Source organism: Cucurbita moschata, unplaced genomic scaffold (genome assembly GCF_002738365.1).
Source record: "Cucurbita moschata cultivar Rifu unplaced genomic scaffold, Cmos_1.0 Cmo_Scf00054, whole genome shotgun sequence".
NCBI lineage: Eukaryota > Viridiplantae > Streptophyta > Magnoliopsida > Cucurbitales > Cucurbitaceae > Cucurbita > Cucurbita moschata.
Window position 1 is genome coordinate 950,335 of NW_019268570.1, and position 20,383 is coordinate 970,717.

General features: G+C 36.1%; 1 protein-coding gene and 1 non-coding gene across 5 annotated transcripts; one reads left to right on the plus strand and one right to left on the minus strand.

Annotated features, from left to right (window-relative positions):
* Window positions 1-667: 667 nt before the first annotated feature.
* LOC111436380 (E3 ubiquitin-protein ligase ORTHRUS 2-like) lies at window positions 668-6,913 on the plus strand. Of its 4 annotated transcripts, none has more exons than XM_023074155.1 (12): window positions 671-865; window positions 1,365-1,438; window positions 1,544-1,638; window positions 1,719-2,171; window positions 3,204-3,736; window positions 4,122-4,247; window positions 4,927-5,026; window positions 5,221-5,282; window positions 5,406-5,508; window positions 5,877-6,015; window positions 6,112-6,326; window positions 6,481-6,913. In XM_023074155.1, exons 3-12 carry the CDS (start codon window positions 1,576-1,578, stop codon window positions 6,667-6,669), a joined length of 1,983 nt encoding a protein of 660 aa, XP_022929923.1. In that variant the 5' UTR covers window positions 671-865; window positions 1,365-1,438; window positions 1,544-1,575; the 3' UTR covers window positions 6,670-6,913. The 4 variants fall into 4 exon arrangements, with proteins under 4 accessions (XP_022929925.1, XP_022929923.1, XP_022929924.1 ...); XM_023074156.1 differs by having other exon boundaries at window positions 1,365-1,424; XM_023074154.1 differs by lacking the exon at window positions 1,365-1,438.
* A 7,034-nt stretch (window positions 6,914-13,947) lies between these two features.
* On the minus strand, window positions 13,948-14,020 carry TRNAA-UGC. Its single transcript has one exon. It is a non-coding gene; the product is annotated as a tRNA-Ala (tRNA).
* Between the last annotated feature and the right edge of the window lie 6,363 nt (window positions 14,021-20,383).

A 20,383-nucleotide genomic window follows, 5' to 3' on the forward strand; every position in this document is an offset into this window, starting at 1 on the left:
TTTTTTTTTTTTTTTAACCTAAAATAAAGTAATATATATGTCCAAGTAATAATATAATATATACTAATATTTCAGTTCATACTTTAAATTTATTCAAAAATTAATTCTCTCCTAAATTAATGCATCAATAAATTATCAATAAATTTCAAATGACAACACAGTAACAAAATAACTAATAATTCGTGAAAATATTTTCTTAATTTTCTCCCCATTTCAAATGGTCAATAAGAACCATTAAAAAAATATTTTCTTTATTAAGGGATTAATTATAACATTCCATGAGACAGAATGATATTAAATTTTAACAAATCCGGTGGTTTTTGAAAATTTTCCAAATTTTAAAAAATATATGGATTAAATCATAGGTTAGACCAAATCAATTGAACTAACGTGGAAATATAATGACCATATGAAATTAATTTCAAATTATATAGACGAAGTTGGTAATAAATAAGCTTAAAAATGATATGTCTGGCGTTGAATAAACTCAAAAATAAAATTTTAATATTTTTCTTACTATTAAATGGGTAAAAATAGAATTTTGGTGATGTAAAATCTAACTATTTAATTAATTGATATATTTATTTAATTTTAAAAAATATCCCAGTTTCTTCGTTCTCGCGCCCAATATCTCCTCAAAAAAGTAGCCTTCTTTTCGTTCTCCCGCTCATCTTCCCAAACCTTCTCTCTCAAATCTCATTTTATTTACCACTTTTATTTTCAACACTCATTTCAGTTCAGCAGTAGGGTTTGTTTGCTCTGCTTTGCCCATACGCATTTCTGGGGAGGTCGATAGCAGCAGCAGCAGTGCCCCTGGAACATCACATCAAACCGCTCATTCTACATAAACCATCCAAATCACAAGGTAAGCTTCTTATCAAAACTATGGGGTTACTACAAATTTGTTTCTCCCAGCGTTTTTGTTTTTGTTTGGTTAACTTTTTTTTTAAAAAATTAAGTTTCAACCTCCAATTCCATCAGGTTTTTATCACTTTACCAATTACCGAGTTTTGTCTATGAAAAAAAGTCCTAAAAATTGCTCAAATCTTAGTTTATGTGAACGTTCTTTTCTTGTTGTTCAAGTGATGATTGAGTTTGGATTATTAAACTTGCTAAAATACATTTTTCATTGCAATTATCATTTTGTCTAAATAATGGTTCCACGAAGAAAGAAGCTAAGAAGGAAAATAATGGACCAACAACTAGTCCTAAACTCAAAAGGTTTTATGGAGGACAATATGCCTAAATTATATCGACTTGGAATAAAAAAATGAATTGAGGGGGATTTGAAATGCTGTAACAGAGAAGTGAATTGACTGTGTGCTAACTTTGGTTTCAATTGGTCTGTATTGTCCGGCGAGAAGTTGAAAAACTTAGCAATTTGATTGGGTCACTGTACTACTCCGATGGGGAAACAGTGAAAGATCTGGCAGAAAATGTAAACCATTTGAATTTTTATTGGCATCTTAACGGTACACATTTGCGTGATTTTTACTGCACATTCTCACATCTAGTTGCTACTTCATCCCCCCATCAAATGCAGGGTTTAACTAAGTTGTTGGGTGGAGTGTGAATATGATGGAAGATGATGCCAAACGACAGCTGAAGGCTACAAACATTATGGCAAATAAAACCCAGGTAAGATTTTGGGCTAATTAGGACTTATTTTTCGTAGTTGAAAACATTAGCACTCTCCTCTCATGGTCTGTGTTTCTCAGTTGCCTTGCGACGGCGATGGCATTTGCATGCTCTGCAAGGCCAAGCCTTCCGACTTGGAGACGATCACATGCAAAACTTGCGTCACCCCTTGGCACGTCGATTGTCTCTCAAGTCCCCTTGAAACCCTGGCATCCACCCTTCAATGGGACTGTCCCGATTGTTCCTCCCCTCCCGAAGATGTTCCCCTTCCTCCGCTCGGCAACAATCCACTCCCCACTACGCCTTCTAGTGACCTTGTTGCTGCGATTCGAGCCATTGAGGCTGATGTCTCCCTTACTGACCGTGAGAAGGCAAAGAAGCGCCAGGAGCTTCTCAGCGGAAAGTTGCAGTCCGACAAGGATGATCCTGATGCCAACAAGGAAAAGAAAAAAAAGGGGGACGATGTTTTGGATTTGTTGGACGAGAGATTGAACTGCTCGTTCTGCATGCAATTACCAGAAAGGCCAGTCACTGTAAGTTCTTTATTGCATATTCTTTATCTTCTTTGCCATGTCAGACCACCAGCTCCTTTATTCTTGCCCTTGCATTGCTTGCAACCATCTTTCACCGTGTCTTTAGCTGTTCATGTTATTAAAAAATGATGTTTCATCTTTTATATCAACGATTTATATATCCGATTCACTTGTTATGAAATATTTTCACTGTAATTTGTGTGATTCACTTTTACGTCTCACTTCAATTCATCTTCTTTTTAATAGTTTAGACTAAATAAAGCATAATACGACCGTTTCCCTTATTTTTTCTCTAAATTATACTAATATATTTTTCTAATACATTATGAAAGTTTTGATGATGCTTAACAAGTTTTAAAGAGAGCATTTTTTGTTGATATCTGTACTGGATGTGCTCGTCAAAGATTATATTGAGAAAATCTTTCAAGTGTTATGTTCTAATGATTACTGTTCAATAAATTTTGTATGGTTGGGAGATAAAATCTTTAATTTAACAAATTTTGTATGGACATTTTCAGGATTTGCTTATATAACTTACCTTGATGTCCAATTCATTCTGTACCATTCTTGTTTTATAAGTTGCATTCAACACGTTTATAAGTTGTTTGAAAAGATTATTAAGGGCTTATATTGAGTTTTTCAATTGAATGTCGAGTAATCATTGATAATATTGTAGACGTTTGTAGGATGAACCCATAATCTTCATTTTTGATAATATTGTAGAGGTTTATTCATTATGGTGACAATGGTGACTGCAACTGTATATAGTATGGATTTGGAAGTGGGAAAACTTGATGTTATATATTGTACAACAATTCATGAATCAGTTGAAGTCAGTGGATTGGTAGTCAGATATTTTCTTGTAATGATTTTTTTCTTCATTGATTCCTATTGGCTTGTATCTTTGAAATTTTAGTGTTGCTGCTGATTACCTTAGGCAACTCGATCATGTGCTAGTAACTACTAGGAAATTAACCTCATCAATTTGATTAATTGGGTTTATGCTAATAAGAATATGGCCGTGTGATCCAGACTCCATGTGGCCACAATTTCTGCTTAAAATGTTTCCAGAAGTGGATTGGACAAGGAAAGAACACTTGTGCAAAGTGCCGCTGCGTTATACCCTCCAAAATGGCTAGCCAGCCCCGTATAAATTCCACCCTTGTAGTGGCCATTCGTATGGCTAAATTGTCAAAATCATTAGTTTCTGGAGGACCTCAGAAGGTTTATCATTTTGTCCACAATCAAAATAGACCAGACAAAGCCTATACCACTGACCGGGCACAAAGAAATGGGAAGGCTAATGCTGCCAGTGGAAAAATATTTGTTACAATTCCATCTGATCATTTTGGTCCCATTCCTGCTGAAAATGATCCCGAGAGAAACCAGGGTGTTCTGGTCGGTGAATGCTGGGAGGATCGGCTAGAATGTCGTCAATGGGGTGCTCACTTTCCACATGTTGCAGGTATAGCGGGACAGTCAAATAATGGTGCACAATCAGTGGTTCTTTCTGGTGGCTACCAGGATGATGAAGATCATGGGGAGTGGTTCCTCTACACTGGAAGGTTTTTATTTATTTATTTATTATTAATTTTTTTTTATTGTGCATTCTATTCCGTCTGTTCTTTCCCTGTCGTTTATTTACCGGTTCTGCAAATTTTTAACAAGCTAGGTATTTAGAAGGCATGCTCTTTCGACAAATAATCATATGATAAGTTATTTTAGTTCGTTCAATGTTTTATACCATTTCCCATCTTGTTTCTTCTATTGTCCTCTCTTTTTCTTTCTTTCTCTCTGTTTTTTTTAAAGCTTCTGAAGAGCTGTTTGGTACAGGGTAAATTTGGTGGTATTTTAATTAACTTACCTCTTTTTTTTTCTTTTTTACATTATTTGGTCACTACGCATAATAAACCATTGTGTCTGATGATTCTGGTTGGAATTAAATTGCAGTGGGGGTCGAGACCTTAGTGGGAACAAGCGTACAAGCAAGGATCAGTCTTTTGACCAGAAATTTGAAAAATCAAACCAAGCGCTACAAGTTAGTTGCTTGAAGGGCTATCCTGTTAGGGTTGTTAGGTAGGTAGCTGCAAATCAATGCTGGATATTCCGTGATTTTGGAGTTTCTATTTCATTTGCTGCGTTGATGTAGGCTCATTTATTTGTTTTGAACCTCTAGTTATATAGAATATATCTTTTTGAAAACAGTAACAGCTTCCGGTTTTGTAGTTCCTTGTGTCTCTTGATTATTCATTTTCTACATAAAATTTATACTGTCATTCAGTCCACCGTTTGAACTTGTAGGATAGTGTATGACTCGGCATTCCAGAATGGATAAAGGATTATTTGATTCTCTACTTGCATGGAACTGGAAAAGCTCATGGTTTTAATTAGTGTCATCTATTTTGTAACGTGTGTTATGTGAGTAACTTCTGATTTTGAAACTAAAGAAATACAGTAAAGCTACAACTGTTTTGGTTGAGCATGTTAAAGTGTTTTTCCATGTTGGTAGAGGTATGGGAAAGGCAGAAAACTTCTGTCGCTTGTCAAAACTGCGTCCGTTTTTCATCCCAGACTTGAAGCTTCTCGTACATTTTTAGCTGTGATTGCATAGCAATTGGTGAAATACGTCGGGGAAACTAGTATTACTCTTGGCTTCATGATGTTGTGTGTGTGTGTGTCGAGTATAACTTTATTTCAAGTACGGATCTGAATTTTTCAAATGCCTAATGCTGTATGTTAATATTCATGATAACAGATCTCACAAAGAAAAGCGTTCCTCATATGCTCCAGAGAAGGGATTGCGGTATGATGGAATTTATAGGATTGAGAAGTGTTGGCGTAAAGTGGGAATTCAGGTATTGCTTTTGTTCTTTGTTATTGAAAATGATGCATGTTTCTTCGACATAAGTAGGAGTGTTTATAAGTTTAATTTTTAAAACCAAAACAATAAACATAATGGTTAGCAAATGACACCAAATCTGTTCCTCCTTTCTTATAATACCATCTGCTGAACAGATTATTGATTAGATATGTGTATCCTCTATTTTAGGGCTTTAAGGTATGTCGCTATTTATTTGTTAGATGCGACAATGAGCCTGCTCCATGGACAAGGTTTGTGTTTCTAATTATTTAATTGCTTTCATGTTATCAAATGCAAGATGAAGTCTCTGGCTTTGCCTCAGAGGCATTTTCCTTCATTAAACGAACACTCTCAGTAAGTATTTTTGACTGCAGTGATGAACATGGAGATCGACCTAGACCCTTACCTAAAATTTCAGAGTTGAAAAAAGCGACGGATATTACGGAGAGGAAGGGAGGTTCCTCATGGGACTTTGATGTGAGTATTCTCCAATCTCCTTTTCCCAACTGAACCAACACATCTTTTCCATGCAGTATCTAGCTTTTACTGAATTACGATTCAAACAAATCTGTTCCTTTGATAATCTCATGCACTTTAGCCTCATAATTTCTTTCTCGTTCTTTTCTTCTGTTTTTGAAAAATAAGTTTCGAAAGCAAGTTTTGTAAAATGAAGTTGTTTCTCCTAGCATTCATTTTCTTTTGAATTCAGCAAGTATTTTCCACCTTTAATGTAATAATATTGCGCGTCATTATTTTTTAATTTGTTTAATATGTTATATTGTTTTTGGTTTACTGATTATTTGACTACAATTTATCTAAAGCTATATCTTTTAAGTTTCTTTCAGGAGAGCGATAGTCGATGGAAGTGGAGTACAGCTCCACCAACGAGCAAGAGACCAGTTGAAGCCGAAGATTCTGCTTCTGGGAAGAGGAGAAAAATTAGGCAATCGCGTAACATGGGTGTCCGAGAAAGGTTACTAAAAGGTTGGCTAAATATGTGTTATATTGAGTAAAGTCGCTAACGAAAAGACGTTTCACATTTTTAACAATTCCGCTTGCTGGCATATAACTGGTATGCAGAGTTTAGCTGCCGTATTTGCCGGGAGGTGATGAGTTTGCCAATTACTACACCTTGTGCCCATAACTTCTGCAAGCCATGCTTGGAAGGTGTTTTTGTGGGCAAGACATTCTTGAGAGAGAGAAGCAGTGGCGGACGGGCTCTTAGATCCCAAAAGAATGTCATGAATTGTCCTTGTTGCCCCACCGATATATCTGATTTTCTACAAAATATTCAGGTAATAAATCATTGGTTTAAATGCTACTTTGGTTCTTTGTTTCATTTTAATCTATATACTTTCAAAAGGTTCATTTTAGTAATTGTGTTTTGGTACTTTCATTTTCATTTTAAGATTTTATTTTGGTTCTGACTTGGGTAGTTGGTATGAATAGGTAAATAGAGAGTTGTTGGATGTGATCGAGTCACTGAAAAGTAAGATCGAAGATGGGGATGCATCTGAGAAGCTCTGTGAAGAAGTGATAGATGAGGAAGAGGAGGGAAAGGATGGAAGCACTGGAAATGAAAGCAGCAGTTCAGTAGAAACAACAAGAAAGCGAGCAAAGGTGGATGATTTAGAATGAACAAGTGGTGTTCTTGGTTTGGCTGGGCTTTGGAGAAGTGGAGACGATTGGATTTTGTATTTATATGGGCTGGGTATTCGCATAAATTTTGGATACATATGCGCCCCCTTTCATTTCATTTGAAGATGATATCAAATTCAATTCTTAGTTACAATTGTCTAGGGTTTATTGCTCACGGCCGCCAAACCCTTTTCTTTACTTCATGCTATATTATCTTATATAATAATTTTTGTATAGGTGACAATTTCACAAAATTATGTCTATCCTTACCATTTGTGAAATGCCTCTGAGAACCAAGTAGTCATCGGACCTTTTTAGAAAATGTTGTAAGCTCTTTTGGCCACATGTTTTTAATACAATCTAACATTTATTTTTAATGTGTTCTTTCAAATTATTTTCAACACATTTGTTTTATAAAAATATATATATATTTTTTAAAAATGATTTGAACTAAAAGGTTAGGTAAAGATTGTTTGCTAAGATTAGTTAGGTTAAAATAAATGTTGCACAATCATTCTTTTATTGTTAATAGAGTGCAATTATGACATACAACATTAGAGTTTAAGTTAGCTCATTGTCTTATTGAGATTGAAACAATGTTGATGACAAAGTAGATGGTTAAATTGCAAGTTGATAAGAACAAATGATGTTCTTCAAATGAACAAAATGAACAAGTTTGTGGAATTGACTATGAATGGCAACTAAATGAACAAGTTTGTGGAACTGACTATGAATGGCCGATTGAATAGGTTTCAATTAAAAAATTGATATTAATGTTGACTCCCTAAGAGAGAGAGATCTCCACAGTAAAGTAATTTAGAATGTGGAGGTAGTTCCAAGAGCAAGGATGTCGAAGCACTAGATAGTTCTTATAAGACCATGTTGTTCAACGAGTTGGCTTGTTAGAACAATGGAGATAGATAGTCAAAATAAATACTCCATTTGGGCTCAACAAATTCAAGATCCTGGAACCCAAAGCCTTTAAAGGAAACCATGATGCAAAAGAACTTGAAAATATCACTTTTGATTTCAAGCCATACTTTAAAGCTACAAGAACCTATTAAAAAAAAATCTAAAAGTTACTCTAGCCACTAAGTATCTCATGGATAAATACAAAACTATGATGATATTGTGAATGATATTCAAAATGAATCATGCCACCATCCTCAGACCTAAAAAAAGAGTCAAGGACTCAGTTGTTCCTCTAAAAATGTCGAATTCATAGTAAGACAAAAATTACCACAACTAAAACATACCAGGGGAATGTGAGACTATGTCAAAGAATTATCAGCTTTGATGTTGGACATTAGGAATATGAAAAATACTAAGTGTTTTATAAGAACCAAGCTATTCAAACAAGCTATTCAAACAGGAGGTTGAATATCTTGCCACCGATGAGACTCTTGGATTTTGGTTGTGAAGCGGGATTCCAAAAGAAACATGCACCACCCCAAAGCTCCAAGGGTAGACCTTTCAAGCTCATGAGTCAAAATAATGAGGGCACAAACAAATTGAATGGAGCAAGTAATCGACTAAATGGGAGAATAAATCAGGTCTTACCCTCAAAGGAACTATCAAATGCCTTTACAATGTCTTCTATGTAAAGGCCTTCGGTAAAGGCCTCCTTAGATTCTATGTGTCTATGTGTGCCCTCACCGAACTGCCCTTAGTGCCTTTCAAATATCAGTACAAAGTGGTAATGATGTGGAAGCTGAACTAGCGAAAAAGAAGGAAGAGGACCACAACACTCCAAGAATGAGAGTGCTGAAATTTTTATCAACCACACAAAAGAACAATATGAAAGAAGCGTTTGTGAAGGGGATGATGCTTGTCAATGCTATTAATTAATTCTCAATCAAGTAAAAGTACCTTGGTGGACTCGGGCGTAACTCGTGACTTCATCTCCAACCATGAAGCACGTAGATTGAAACTAAGGATAGAAAGAGACACCAAGAAAATGAAAGTTGTTAACTAAAAGGCCCTACTCAGCATATGAGTCTCCAAGAGAGTTTCTTTACAATTTGGGGTTTTGTCACGAGAGATGGGTCTAGTCATAGTTTGTATAAATGACTTAGATGTAGTATTTGGGATGGACTTCCTTCATAAAGTCATCCCAATGCCACTAGCGAAGTGTTTAGTAATTATCGATTGCAATTCCAAGGTGATCTCTACAATCATCAAACAACCGGATAATGTAAGAATAATTTATGTCTTACAATTAAAGAAAGGGCTCGTTTGAAAAAAGCCACATTCATGACCATACAAATGGTAGAAAATGTAACAAATATAGAGCATGTCTCAAGTGAGATTGAAGAAGTCTTCCACAACTACACCGATATAATGTCAGACAGCTTACCAAAGATGTTACTCTCTCATCGTGGCATCAATCATGAAATTGAGCTCCTACTAGGGGTCAAATCCCCAACAAAAAACATATATCAGATGTCTCCATTAGAGTTAGCCGAACTTATAAAGAAAATAGACAAGTTACTAGTTGTAGGGTTCATTCTTTTCGCAAAGACATCATATCAGATGACTCTAGTGTTGTTCTAGAAGAAGAAAGATGGAACCTTACATTTGTGCATCGACAATAGAGCCTTAAACAAGGTCTCAATATGTAACAAGTATCCCCTGCCAATAATATTTGACCTATTTGACTAGTAACATGGAGTCAAATATTTCACAAAGTTGGATATGCAGTCAATATTTTACTAAGGGCATATTGCCAAGGGTGATGAACCGAAGACAACTTGTGTGACAAGGTATACGGTTTTTGAGTTTTTGGTAATGCCTTTCGGCCTAACAAATGCCTCAGCTACATTCTGTACCTTGATGAACCAAGTTTTTCACAAATATCTAAATCAGTATGTCGTTGTTTACCTCGACGATATAATAGTGTATAATGCTTTGTTGGAGAAACACAAATTATATCTACGCTTAGTCTTTAAAAAACTAAGGCAGAATAAACTATATGTGAAGAAAGAAAAATGTGTTTTCGCATAAAAATGCATCAACTTCCCTTATGTATATTATCAAATGTGGAAAAATCAACATAGATAGTAATTTTATCATAGTTGCGATGTCAAAGTCAGCCGTACAAGGGAGCTTGTCTTTATCTGAAAAGTAGAGTAGCACATGACTTGAGTATTTTAAGAACTACTTAGTAAGTGACCCTTTGTCTGGATGCAAACACACACAGGTACATGCATGAGACCTATCATAATATTCTATTTTCCAACAACGGTCATCCCAACGGGCAACTTGGAAGTGTACTTAATTTCCCTAGACATGGTCCACAAGTGCGAGTATGGACTCACCAGTTTGTTTGCACACCTCCTATAGGACCCTTTCTGGTCAGGCGAGTATTCTTTAATAGCTGTTGATGTCGGACACCTGTTAGGAGTAGCGACCGTTACAGCAGCATTATAGTAACATAATGATTGTTCTCCTACCTTGTATCGTACACGTCCATACTATCGTGAAGGAATAGGGTATCCCCCAATGCATGATCACATAATAATGCACGAGGTTTCAACATTTTTCCATTTTAATTATTAATAATATAACCCCGCTAGCATTTCGTACATATCATATCATATTTCGTAACATTTATCATATCATTTATCATAAATCTCACGCGTATGTCAGAGTTGTATTTCATGCTAGTTCGTCATTTTACATGTCAATCATACCATATCATTCATGTCACATATCAATCATATCATAACGCTTTCATTCTTTCAGACATAACAATCTATATCATGCACATATCATATCATATATCATAACAGTCACATAATAATCCCGAACACGTCATCAACATATCATAACATATCATAAAACATCTCAATTCATCAAATATCGCATAACATTTGCATATCATTTCATAACAGTTTGCATATGCGGCCTATGACACGTGCGAAACCACAGGCACGTGTCATCATACAACCCACAATTATAACCAAAGAAGATAGGATCACTTACTTGGTTGGTCTTCGTTGGCGTTTTCCCTAATTTGAGTAAGTTAGCTCTCGTTCCTAAAAATGCTCCAAATTATCATTAGTTGTCGGTTTCCATTGGAATATCCATTCCGTTTTGTGAGTAACTTAATCATTCCTAACTCAATTGAAATTAAATTGAGAAATTTACCCTTCTACCTACTTTCTTTGCTTTAAACAAGGCCAAATTCAGCTTCAAGATGGTTGAAACGGTGGGAAATGGCTAGTTTTCCTTTACCGTGCTGAAGGAGCTAAATCTGAGCCTCTGAGCCACAGAGTCGAGCCCAGCTGTCTAAGTCCACTAAGCCGAAGGGGTGTCGCACTGTAGGCATGTCACGTGGCACAATCAGGAACCGGCATGTGTATAGAAACTTCGGGTCTAGGTGCGGGTCGCGCATTGGGACGCGGGTTGCAGGTTGTGGGTCGCAGGTCGCGGGCGTGGCATGGCCTGCAGGCGTTTGGTTGCTGTTGTGTTGCATGCACGCAATTGGGGTTCGGGTACTGCTGCAGGTCGGGCTGCGGGCTGTGTCCGACTCGGATCTGGATTCATCGGATCTGGTCTTCTTTTTCGGCGTACCTTCCAACCTAACGACGCCACCAGTCTGGCTGAGTACTTAAAGAACGTAGATTCGTTTCATTTTCCCAACTTTCCAAACCTTCGGATCTCGTCGGCGATTTGAGATGAGTTTTCTCTCTCCTTTCCCTTCTCTTTCTCTCGTTTTTTTTTTCTCATATTTTTCCTTACAGGTAGGCTCTAGAGCGTGTGGTAAGAGGTTTATGAAGTTCCATTTATATACAGAAATTCTTTGAAACTCCAGATTCTATAGTTGGATTCTTTCTAAATTAGGATATAGTCACAATAATTCTCAAATCCAATGGCCCGAGTTCAAAACCAAAATTCTTCGTCCATGGTTCATCAAGTTTCAATCAAAGGATACCATTAGCTTTGAGGATGAGAGGAGAAGAGTTCACGAAGATACCGAGACTTGAGGATGTCCTCATTGTATTGCCCAATAAAGGTTGGTTCTACAATAGGCAAGGGGCCGAGAGTTTAGATTCCAAAATTGGAGGCACCCACGTAAATTCGTCCTTCCAAAATGAATTCTACTTCTTGGGGAGAAGAAGGAAGAAATCTTATGAAAAAATGAAGACTTGATATGGTTTGAATTGCCCCAACCAACAAAGAGTTCCTTGATTTTTACTCTTGCAAGGATTAAGTTTCTTGGCAACACTCAAAGACTTATAAGCTACCGTCCACGAGAAGGTATGAAATCAATCTCTTTACCTTCTTTGTAACACTATCTTTAAGTTTTATGAAAAAATCGAGAGGAGACATCCATTACACAATACTTTAGAGACTAAGTTTTAGAGGCATCTTAGACTTTATATTTATTCCTTTTAGATTCTATTTTTTATATTTATTCTTAAAATGTCTAAATTTTTATTCCTCTAGAATAGTATCTTTTACTTCTAAAATACGTAGATATATCTTTTTAGATAATGGTATAGACAATGGTTGGGCTTGACTCAATTGGGCTAGTGATATCTTTCAACACTATGCTTGGCACTAATCTTAATTCAATGTACCATGTTGAGCTGACACTGAAAGCCTTTATATTTGCTAGTATTCAACCATTTTGTAAATAACTGTCACTTGGTCATTTGTCTTCATTTGTCTTGAGCTGCCGCATCTCGATTTCTTCCTTTAAAACTTTATTTAATAAGATGGTAGTGCACCTTTACATGCATTGTTCTAACTTGAAACACTAGATTTATTTTACTAGGTGAACCACAAATTATTTGTCACAAGGAAGTGGTATCACAAGGAAGTGGTACCAAATAGCCAACTTTCTTGTGCAAATTCTTCCTTAAGAGAGTATTAGCTATGTACTTTATTGAGTTCCTCCGGATACTACTCTATACTCCACTTCTATAGTTGACAATGATATTATTGGCTGGCTTTTGCTGCACTAAGAAATAGTTTTTGAACCAAGCTTGAATACATACCTAGTAGTTGATCTTTGGGTATTGTAGTCTCCTACCTAGTCAGCATCAAAATATCTAACTAACTTGTAGTCTTCGATTCTTTTGTACAAAAACCATAGTCGATTATACCTTTGACATATCTTAGGATCCATCGAGCCATATTCAAATGAAGCTTCTCTAAACTTTGCATGTATCGGCTCATGAGACCAACTACATTCTTAAAGCCGTTTGGTTGGTTCATGTAGATCTTCCATTCCAACTTTTCGTACAAGAAAACATTCTTCGCATCCATCTGCCATAATGTTCAATTTTTACTTGCAGGCAAATACTAGCAGGACTCGTATGATAGTGATCTTTGCAACTAGACTAAACGTTTCATCATAGTCTAGTCCATATTATTGAGAGAACTCTCATGCTACAAGTCAGACATTGTATCTCTCGATTCATCCATCCGAGGATACTTATTTTGTAAACCTACATACAAGGGATGGGTTTAACATCTCCTAGTCTGCACTTTTCGGGTTTAATTTTGCTTCAAGGTTATAATTCTTCCTCTATCGTTTTTTGTCCATCCAAGATTTGTGATATTTCTTCGTATGTCTCTAGCTCTTTAAATCTATCATCTATAATAGTTGTGTTGGTATACTTAGTATTTGACTTTCGAATTCTTTCTAACTACCTAAGTCGTTCAGATATCGTTTCCTTTTTCCCGAGTTTGCTTAGTTGAGTCACTTCTTACTCATCAATATTAGTATCATTTGGATTTTCAAATACGTCTATACTTAACTAAATGTGTGCAGTTTACTCTTCATCTTCATCTTATGTGGTAGAATTTCTTCAACACTATCAAATAAATTAAGCCAATAGAATTCAATATTATTAGTATTTATTAGCTAATGTCATGTTGTTTAATTAGGCATTATTTTTTAATTAAATAATTCAATAGAATTAAGTGTATCACTAAAATAGAAAGAAAATAAAATAAATTTATAATTGGTTAATAATTACTGGAATCGATTGTGTATAATAAAACATAACAGATAGAAACTGTCAGTAAAAAATTTCATAGAAAAAAAATAATAAAATAAATAAGACCGGAAATGGAACGAATCGAGTATAAGTGAGTTGAATTTATTAAACTAATTTTATTTTGTTTTTATTTAAATAAAAAAAAAGAAAGAAAAAAAAAGGCGGAAAATGTGGATTTAGCAATTTATGGGCCTTGGGTTGGGCTGGCCCAATTCCAAATATATAGAGACCTTTTCCGAAAGGAACAAAAAAGGAAATTAAAAATTGGAGATGCGGGGTATCGAACCCCGTACCTCTCGCATGCAAAGCGAGCGCTCTACCATGTGAGCTACATCCCCGTTTTGTGGTACGAAACAGAATTAGAATTATATTTTATTATTATGAGTGTGTTGATTTGGCAATTTATAAACCCTGGTTTGGGCTCGCCCAGTCCCAAATATATATAGAGACCTTTTCCGAAGAGAACAAAAGAAAAACAAAAAAAAGAAGTGAAGGTGAATAAGTCAAGTAGGGATCATAAAGTCTGGTTCAGGTTACGGTCCAGTCATAGAGTCTGGTTCAGGGGCAATGAGACCGTAAAATAGCTTGACCTTGTTTACGAGGGGTTCAGCCAAGAGACCGAGTTCCATCAGTCAAAGGTGAATAAGTCAAGTAGGGATCATTAATAAAGAAAGAGGAGTTGCTTGCCCGAGCTATCTAAAAGTCAAGCTCTCTGAGTTTCCCCTATACAGATAGAATAGATCTTTCGTAGTAAAGATCCCTCCTCTCCTCGCCTCGGTACCCAAAACAGACAGATGCGCTGCGCTAACCAACCAACCAGCGCTACACCTTTTTTACCCTAACCCTCTATGCTTATCCCATTTTCTGCGGGATATTGAACCCCGTACCTCTCATCACATGCAAAGCAAACTCTTTACCATGTGAGCTATATATTATTAATAATAATAATTCTATATCTATTATTTATCTCTATTGTTTTTACCCAAATCTCCTTGGGTGTTCTAAAGCCCGCACAAGCTTCACATAATTTTAGTTTCAAATGGATTGTTTTCGAGTAATTTATTTTCTTTATTTGAGAAATCATTCGATGTGTATGAAAATGATTGAGATTCACGATATTCTCTAAAGAAACAAACAGTTTTTCTTTCATTTTGCTTACACATATTGGACAATGGTTAAATGGTGTGAACGATTACCTTGCAAAAAAGATAAATATTGCATCATTTTATGATTTATGAAAACGAAAATTTCTCACATATACGTCAAAACTCAAAACATCTAGATATTTTAAAATAAACATATTTATATACTTTAAAATTTTTTGAAATACAGGTCTTAAATTATTTTATATACCACTTAATTTTATCCATGATATGAAAAATCCAAGGTTATTAATGGAATGTTGATAAAATTATTCTCAAATAATAACCTAAAGGGTTTATAGTATATGAATGAGGTTGGATATCTTATCTTGATAACACTATTGATATGACCAATTTTATAATTGTTACAAATGATTTGATCCGAATTGTTCATGTGGAAACATATAAGTGTAGCTATCCTATACAATGAGTTTGTATAAAACTAAACCACAAGACATTTAATCTATTTTTATAAATCTGTTAATTGAAAATATTAATATTTCACAAGATAATCATATGTGTCTCGATCCAAATAATATATTTGATATCTTACGGGACGTATTTGGGTATTTCCATCCTAAAAATTCTTCTTTAGTAGTGGTGTCATGACTTATTGCGGTCTCCTTTTCATATATATATATGGCATGTTGTTGCATGAGAACATGCACATCATTTAAAAAAATAAGACCAAATACAAATAAAAATGAACTGGACAACTATATGACAACGTGCCTGGCAAGAAAATATACTTTGTCATCAATCACATTCAAGCATGTATTTAATCACATTCAAGCATGTACTAAATGTAATTGTCCTCTCTAATGCGGAAACAACCTCTATATAAACCTAATTCACATTTAGGGCATTGGAGTTGTAAAGGTACCTATGTAAGTGTATAAATAAATAAATAAATAAAAATAACTTGATTTGTAGAGAGTTTATTACCTGTTTAGAGTTCTTTTTCAACTCAGTTTTCTTTTTAAAAAAAAAAAAAAAATCCAGCTTTTTAAGCTCATCTATGAAAGGTCCCTTTTTAGTTCAGGTTGGAGGGTTTGTCCATTCACGTTAAATCCTTTCATCCTTTCATCTCCATGTTTTATCATTATGGCCATATAAGGAGTGACTTCTTCCCTCCATGTTTTATCACTATGGCCACATTATGGCCATACAAGGAGTGACTTCTTCCCTCCATGTTTTATCACTATGGCCATATAAGAGTGACTTCTTCCACTATAAAAGAACCATCATTTTATTTTTATTTTTGAGGGAATAATTTTAGTCTTGAATTGAATAACAATCCTTTTTATCCTTTCTAGAATTTCCTGGACCTAATTTTGTTGTCATGCCAATTTTTTGTTTTTTTTTTTATTTATTTAGTTGCATTCACCTCAAGTCTACAGCTGCAACATAATCAAAATTTAACTTCTTTAATAATGCTCAAAATGCTTTAACCTTCATGAGGCACTACAAGAGATGTGATTATATTTCATGACCATAATTAACCACTATGTATACTTAATGGCTATAATTAATTACTATGTAAATAAGTCTTAAAATACATTAAATAAACACCATAACTCAAAAATATGATCCACCCAATATTTATAACTATAAAACTTGATTCTTCTCCAATGTGACATGAATTGAAACATCTTTTGACAATTTTGACAACATTTTCTTCACATCTTCCTTGAAGTTTATGTTACATGATTGATGACTTGGTTCATATCACATTGATTTTGATATCATTTTTACTCGAATCATGGGATACTATTGTTGTTGCGATCAGCAATTCCCGAGATCTGAGAAATTGAAGTTTAATGAAATACAAGATGTAATTCTCAGCCAAAGCATTCACAAACGAAAATTGGGGGATTCATCTAGTAGTGCGCTCAATTTTGACTAAAGGGGAAAAAGTAAATCGAATGACCCAGACAAAAGTTGATCAAAATCAAAGAATTGTGAAAAATTTTCAAGCAAACTAAACATAACATGTTGGAGCATATTTAGACCTTGAGCTAGGATATGAATTCTTGTTTCATTTTCATGAACTAACCCTTAGAGGTTGTCATGTCATATATCGTGTTTTAGTCCTAAAAACACTTTCAAAGTAACCCTTAGTTTTCTCCCCATGAGTGCATAGGTGACAATATCACAAACGTGGCATCCTGCTAGCATATCGTGTTGCAGGGCATCTCATTTAGGTGAGGAAAATAATAAGTCTATCATGACAACCTGCTCGTGGTACATATAGCAGGGCATCTCACCTAAAGAGGAATAGGAATCTCGTGGTACACTTCATGATGGGAGATAATGGTTACTCCGGGCATGGATCCTAGCAACTTGTTAAGTATACCATCTACATTAACCTAGGTGTTTCCTTGTATTCTTGGAGATCCTAGGTTTATGCATAACGTCTTGGGTCAAGCTTGGAACTTAAAGTCCTTCTTAGGAATAGCCCAACGTAACCTTGTGCACTTAGAATCTTATTAGCAATCAAGGGTACCTGTGGGGAATCTCTTATTTCATGGGTACCTCGTTAGTTATCCTAGGAGGTAAAGTCATGTGGATCGTGATGTACATTTTTTCCCATATCTTGGTTTCGCTATCTAACGTTTCCCAACGACTCCCAAACTTTATTACCTTATACAGCATCATGAGATAAGGACTCATACAACATTTCATAATGTTGGGAGGTCATTTAGGGCTTAACCCGTAGGTAGTCTTTCTTAAGGGCATTATGGTCATTTTACCCCTAATTCTTGGTTTTAGCTCCGGGGAGGAAAATGATTTTGGACGAACTTTGGAGGCTAATATCTTAGGCTATGATCCACGAAAAGGTATGAAATCAATCCCAAGCTCTTCCTTGTAATATCATCCTTAAGTTTCATGAAGAAATCGAGGGGCTAAACGAAGATATCGGGGCTGTGGAAGGCCACTTTCAGACGGCGGCGCAAAGGACGCGTGTGTCTTCTTCCTGTCCAAAGGAAGAAGACAATGACGTGGCCGGTTTAGCCCAAAATATGACCTTCCCTTGGTGTTTCTCAATTTTAACCCCCTTCTAGGCCGGTTCTCATGACAAACCTTATGGTTCCAGAAACTAGACACAATGAGAAGTCTATGGACGGAAATGTGAAGTAATTCGGATACCGGAAGCTCAAGAACGGAGGTCCCGAACGTCAACGATAAGGTAAGTAGTCACCTTGGACTTTTCTTAAGAAATACCTGTAGGAATCGCTTGGATTTTCATATGAACCCTAAACCAAGTATTACACAAGGATATATGAAAGAAAAAAAATCAAAGAACCATAAGTTAAGGCCCTGACCCGACCAAACTGCTCGAGATTTAAAGAACATTAAAATAACTCACTAAATGAGCCCTGATGCCTATGAAATTTTAATGATGAGCATATTATAGCATGTTTAAGTTATATGTGAAATTTAGTGGTCAATAGATAAGGATAAGTAGGTAAACCAAGAAACGGGGCAAAATGACCATAATGCCCTTAAGGATATCTACCTACGGTTCATGACCTAGATGACCTCAAAAAAGCTATAGGAATTGGTTTGGAGGAACGTCTTTGAGTGTGGAACCTTAATTTCCAGAAATCGTTCTCGGTATGCAACTCACTCGAAATGCCGAATTTTCGATCTCTTGGGTATCTTGTTCTACGACGTTTCAGCTCTCGATTCCTTCATAGAACTTGTGGTTAATCTTGTTTGGAAACTGTAGGAATAAGTTTGAGGAGGAATGGTAGAGAATTTCTCTCGAATTTGGAAGAAACCCGAGAGTAGGAGACCCACAATTCAAACGCTCATAACTCTCAAATGGGTGCTCGACCTTGCTCGAGTCTTGTTCCATATTGTTGCCCCTACTTCAGACTTTATAGGAGGAGCTTAAACCGACATTGAAAGCTTCAGATTCGTCGTGATTCGGAGATTGAACGTTCTGGATAATTCGTCGAAAAATTCGCTCCGATCAAGGCTTTACCGACTTTAGTTTTGAATACCAGCCGTTGGATGTGATGATCTGTCCGTTGTCTAGATCTTATCCAAATTTGGGGAAGATCCAAGGCTGAGATTTGAGTTTCAAGAGATATTTCTCAGATGGTCACTGTAGATGCTCTGATTCTGATCAGAGGATAATTTTCGTAATTATCCATTCTTCCAGGGATATTATGGTAATTTTTCACTTTTCGAATATTTTAATATTATTTTCCTGAAAAATCCATAATTTTTCTAAATATCCTTCATCTCATGTTGATCATTCTTCCCTTCTTGAGCATTTTAAAATTCCTTCGAGATAAGGAACTAAAAATCTGGGAAAATCCTTAATAATTGGAAAAATGACATTTTTGCCCTTTTCACTTACTTTCACTTTCCAATCCTTTTTTCATAGGTCTTAAACTCCTTAACATTACTTGTTAGGGTATAAAAATGACTTGTTTGAGATCATCATCCTTGCTTAATCCTTTAATTCCTACCCTTTTGATCATTTGGGTCTTACATGGGCGGCTTATTCTTGTTGGATCTAATTCCTTTCATTTTTGGGTGTTACACTAATCCTCAACGTGGACAGTCCGATTGAATCCTGAATTTTAAATTCATGTGCATCTTTTCATTCGTCTCCAAATAAGGAACTGTTTCGGAGTTTCAAGCCTGAAATTTTTTAGAAGGTGTATCTTGCCGACAACAAATCTTTGAAAATTGGAGGAAAGAGGGATGTATGCATAAAAATTTCGACAAGAGATTAGTAGACATTAAATGATGTCAGTATATTCTTGATCTCAAGAAGAACGTGATCTTTATTGGTCAGTTGGATAACACAGGTTAAGCAACAGAGTTTGGGAAGAGTTCATAGAAGATAGTGAAGGGTGCAGTGGTGGTAGCACGACACAAAATCTGAAACCTTATACACCACAACAGGGTGTGTAAACATGACTGTTGTTGCTGAGAGTGCTTTAAGTTCAAGTCTATGGCACAATAGGCTTGGACATATAAGCGTCAAAGGAATGAAGATGTTGGCGGTCAAAGGAGCTTTGAAAGGTCTGAAATCTGTTGATATGAGTCATTGTGAGAGTTGGGTTGTGATATCCCACATTGGTTGGGGAGAAGAACGAAACATCATTTATAAGGGTGTGAAAACCTTTCCCTGGTAGACGCGTTTTAAAGCCTTGAGGAGAAACTTGAAAGGGAAAGCCCAAAGAGGACAATATCTGCTAGCGGTGGGCTTGGACTGTTACAGATGGTATTAGAGAAAGACACCAAGCGATGTACCAGCGAGGAGGTTGTTCCCCAAAGGGGGGTAGACACAAGAAGGTGTGCTAGTAAGGACGATGGGCCCCGAAGGGGGGTGGATTTGGTGGGAATCCCACATCGATTGGAGAAAGAAACGAGTGCAAGTGAGGACGCTGGACCTGAAGAGGGGGGAGGGGGGTGGATTGTGATATCCCACATTGGTTAGGGAGGAGAATGGAGTGGATTTGATGGGGATTCCACATCGATTGAAGAAAGGAACGAGTGCAAGTGAGGACGCTGGGCTTGAAGGGGGGGGGGGGG